The sequence below is a fragment of the Lolium perenne genome, chromosome 7, assembly GCF_019359855.2.
Source record: "Lolium perenne isolate Kyuss_39 chromosome 7, Kyuss_2.0, whole genome shotgun sequence".
Classification (NCBI taxonomy): Eukaryota; Viridiplantae; Streptophyta; class Magnoliopsida; order Poales; family Poaceae; genus Lolium; species Lolium perenne.
The window spans coordinates 196,452,907-196,457,820 of NC_067250.2; the positions used below are offsets into that span (position 1 = coordinate 196,452,907).

Sequence of the window (4,914 nt, forward strand, 5' to 3'; positions counted from 1 at the left end):
CACACTAATTACCTCCTCCATCACCGGCCTCATACATTTTGCAATTGTTTTGGTACAGATCTTGTAGAGCACTGTACATAAAAAGATCGGTCGGAACTGTGAGATGGACTAAGGATTCCTCACCTTTGGGATCAGGACAATCGTCGTACTATTAAGCTCTAAAGGTAAATCCCCTGCATTTAAAATACCCAATACCGCAGCCACAAGATCCTCGCGGAGGAGCTCCTAGTGGCGTTGGTAAAAGCTGGCTGTAAAACCGTCCACTCATGGAGCTTTGGAAGGATGAATTTGAAACAAAGCATGTTTAACTTCCTTCTCTAAAAATTCCTCGTCGAGAGATATCTTCATGCCGTCAGATACCCTCGTTGGTACGAGTTCTAGGAGTTCTTCCATCATAGGAGCCCCTTGCGATGTATATAGGTGTTGGTAGAAACTCCGAATTTCTGAGTTTGTTTCCTCTAGCCCTTCACACCATGACCCATCACTCCGTTGCAGCCTTGTGATAGTATTCGATCTTTTTCTTCTAGCAACATGAGCATGAAAGAAGCCGTATTTTGATCCCCAGCCTGTAACGAATTAACTCTAGCTCGTTGCTTAACCCAAAAATTTCCTCCTTGTACAACACCTTGCGCTCCTCATCTAATGGGCCCTTCCCTACTGATCGCTTTCTAACTTGATTCAACTCCTTCCATAAATTTTCCAATCATTTCTTAAAATTACCAAACATAGTTGATCCCCAGGTACTCAAGTCTTCTTGCATATTCTTGAGGGAGGATAGGAAACCAGGGAGTCCCAGACCTCGCCGCCCAGCTTCCCAAAGATCCTTGACGATTTTTCCATAGTCGTTGTGTGACTGCCAGCCATTTTCGTACATGAACTTTCTCGCGCTTCTCTTAAATTCTGGAGAAAGAATAGTGTTAAGCTCGAATACTAACAAGCAGTGATCCGACTCAACTATATTGATATGCCAAACTTTGATGACTGGGAACTTATGCATCAACGTGATATCACGAAAAGCTCGATCAATTTTGACCTTGACATTGGATGCAACTGCTTGCATGTTGTCCCATGTGAAAGGGACTCCAGAAAACCCCAGGTCCAATAGGGTGCAGTCCTCCGTCGCTTCTCTGAAAGCTCTCATCTGCCACTCCTCCCTAACATGCTCACTATAATGTTCCGTCTCGTGCATGGTCTCGTTAAAGTCGCCCATGCACAACCATGGTAAACTGCGGAGCGAATTTAGACATCGTAGCAACGCCCAACTCAAATGCCTCTTCTTCCGTTTTGGCTCACCATAGAAACCCGTGAACCGCCACGGAAAACCACTCCCATCTTTCGCATTAACCACTACATCAATGTGTTTCGCATTAAATATTTTTAAATCAACCTCGACATCAGCCGACCAGAATAACCCTATTCCACCGCTGAGTCCAACACTGTCATAGCTAAGGCAGCCGAGAAACCAAGTGCCCCTGCTACCTTCTCCACTCTCTCTCCACTGATCTTTATCTCCATCACAAAGAGCAGCGTGGGATTCATCTACCTCATAAAACTATGAAGCTCTTGAACTACCGAGTGTTCCCCAGACCTCGGGAGTTCAACCTGAAGCACGTCATTGTTCCCGGCGCGGCTGAACGATTGCCGATGCTGATTCATCAGCGGGTGAAACTTTCTTCTTCTTTGGATAAGGTGACGCCTTCTCGGCATGCGGTGGTGGTTCCGGTGTATTCTCTCTTTTGTTTGGGTCGTCTGTGTTCCCTTCAAACAACACCACTGCATTTCCGGCGTCCATTGGGTCAGCTTCCCTCGCATCACTTTGTGTTAAAACCAGTTTACAGTACACCTGCTTCACTCGACCACCGCGAGGAGCAGTGGTCTGTGTCGGGGGCTGCATCTCGCAGCCCCATCTTCTTCCTCTAATTCTCTCCATCTCTCTTGTCTCTCTCACCTAGAACACACGCAAGATGAGATAGACTGAAGAACACACACACACGCACAGCTCACCTAGGAGAATTCTTGCTTTGAATCTCTCTCCCGGTGAGACCAGTTTGGCTACATTGTTTTGCTCAGCCCTCACGGCCTTGTTTTTCATTAACTCGATGCAATCTATTTATACAAGTTTTGGCACTGCAGCCATGCTCTTTGACCCACTACTCCACTAACCCAAAGCACTAACCACTATCTAACACACCGGCCACTAACTTGACTTAGCCAATTCACTTGGCTGACCACTCACGTGATCCTACATGCATGGAAACTAAACACTTATGCTGACTGCATCATCAGTCGATCCACACTCCCCGGCAACAACCTACTACTGAACCGAGCTAGCTACATGCAGATACTAATCACTAATTTTTTCCTAAAACAAGATTAATATCTAACAATCACCTCCTTAATCTTGTCATGTTAACTAGCCAAATCACACTACCTTGGCGTGCACGGCGCCCTCACAGCGCATTCACCACTCCGTCTTGCAACAGCATCATGCTGTAGCCTCTTTCCTTGAACAACGTCTTCGCAGCACCGAGCTCCACGCCACCATGCCACGAACAGCGACTTCACCTTGCCGTCGATGACACCCTCGCAGCGTCGGTCAGCACGGCATCTTCTTCTAGCTTCACGCAGCAGAATTTTGTTGGACACTAACCCTTCATGACGTCGATGGCATCGCACCACCACCGTCGGCACCAAGCCGTATCACACCGCTGCTGCCTCGAAACGGCGTCACAACATCGCTGTTGGCAACCAGCGGCATCACACCATCGCTGTTGGCAACCAGCGGCATTGCACCGCCGACGCCGCGTGACGGCATCGCACCGTCGTCTCCTTGTGGCAGCATCACACCACCACCGGTGACACACGGCAGCGTCGCGCCGCCGCCGTCATCTCGTGGAGGCATCACACCTCGGCTCCTTCTCGCAGCATCGCACTGCGCTGGGCTGCTAGCGGCATCACACCGCCAGCGACCTTCACCTCCTAGCGGCATCGCGCCGCGGCCAGCTGCTAGCGGCATCGCACCGCCAACAACCTCCTTCTTGCACCCTCGGCCTCCACCTCGCATGAAGCCCGCCGAGCCGCCGCGATCTCCTCGGATCTTGAGGCTCTGATACCAAATGTCGGGGGCTGCATCTCGCAGCCCCATCTTCTTCCTCTAATTCTCTCCATCTCTCTTGTCTCTCTCACCTAGAACACACGCAAGATGAGATAGACTGAAGAACACACACACACGCACAGCTCACCTAGGAGAATTCTTGCTTTGAATCTCTCTCCCGGTGAGACCAGTTTGGCTACATTGTTTTGCTCAGCCCTCACGGCCTTGTTTTTCATTAACTCGATGCAATCTATTTATATAAGTTTTGGCACTGCAGCCATGCTCTTTGACCCACTACTCCACTAACCCAAAGCACTAACCACTATCTAACACACCGGCCACTAACTTGACTTAGCCAATTCACTTGGCTGACCACTCACGTGATCCTACATGCATGGAAACTAAACACTTGTGCTGACTGCATCATCAGTCGATCCACACTCCCCGGCAACAACCTACTACTGAACCGAGCTAGCTACATGCAGATACTAATCACTAATTTTTTCCTAAAAATGACAAGATTAATATCTAACAGTCTGGCCTCCCACCTGTGTCCACCCCATCTCTGCTTGTTCCCAGCGCTTTCCATGAGATTGCAAGTCTGTTTCGCGCTGTGAGCTGGGGTCACCCGTCCCATATGTCTGACTCGATCCATGTCTTCTGTAATCATCTGAAACACGAAGGCAAGGGCCAAAAGGGAGATCTCCGTATTCATCTCTCTCCGCTGGTGTTGGACACATCGTCGCCGAATACCCCAGCAGCTAGCCCACACGAGAAACATAAATACGGAAGTTGTTCATATCCAAGCTCATACCAATCCTCCGCCTCCCAGAGTGTGGAGTCGAGGAAAACCCATCTTCTCAATAGTTTCTTCACATTTATAAACACTCTGGCTCTCAAGAAACCACTGAAACTATTCTTGGTGTCAACTTGTACCACTTCCTCTCCAATGTCGCTAGCTATCTGTGTACCCCACTTTGTGTTGATCATATTACGTGGGAGATCCACCACCCGTACCCAGAGTAGCAGCCTATCAAACTTCAGCTCTGATGGACGTCTCCAGTTCTGGTAATTCTCTAGAAGCACAGCGTGTGCTTATTCACTGTCCACGGTGATCTTTCTCAAATCCTCTCCCTATCCCGTTCGTAGCCAATTCTGTGATGAACATGTTATATTGTGATCCAAATTCATATACTAAAGGGAGGCTAACTTCTGACGAGCGGAGCGAGGCCCGTCGTCGCTGTTCAGTGGATTTTCAGGTACCTTCGCGGCACATCAAAAGCTTGCTTGAGGTTTGGCAGGATTGGTGAGGGGCTCGCCGGATATGTGGATTCAGATTATGCTGGCGATTTGGATAAGAGAAGGTCCCTCACAGGTTATGTGTTTACCGTTGGTGGATGTGCTGTTAGCTGGAAGGCTACTTTGCAGGATGCTGTTGCACAATCTACTACTGAGGCTGAGTACATGGCTATTGCTGAGCCAGGTAAAGAGGCTGTTTGGCTGAAAGGTTTATATGCTGAACTTTGTGGAGATAATTCTTGCATTAAGTTGTTCAGTGACAGTCAAAGTGCTATTTATCTTACTAAAAATCAGATGTTCCATGAGAGGACAAAGCACATTGATATTAAGTACCACGCAATCAGAGATGTGGTTGCAAAAGGTAAAGTGAAGGTATGCAAGATAAGTACTCATGATAATCCTGCTGATATGATGACTAAGCATGTCCCTGTGTCCAAGTTTGAGCTTTGCTCAAGCTTGGTTGGTATAACTGTTTAGCCCAAGTGGCTATTGGCGCCAGCAAGTGTTTTTCTTTGTTGATT

The 4,914-nt window shown here is 48.3% G+C and overlaps 1 protein-coding gene across 1 annotated transcript; it reads right to left on the reverse strand.

Moving 5' to 3' along the window:
* Positions 1-703: 703 nt before the first annotated feature.
* LOC139833808 (uncharacterized) lies at positions 704-1,189 on the reverse strand. Its single transcript, XM_071824157.1, has one exon. The coding sequence runs from the start codon at positions 1,187-1,189 to the stop codon at positions 704-706; it is 486 nt and encodes a 161-aa protein (XP_071680258.1).
* Positions 1,190-4,914: the final 3,725 nt, after the last annotated feature.

Coding starts and splice junctions, on each gene's coding strand:
- LOC139833808 (XM_071824157.1), bottom strand. CDS start 1,189: ATGCACGAGACGGAACATTATAGTGAGCATGTTAGGGAGGAGTGGCAG.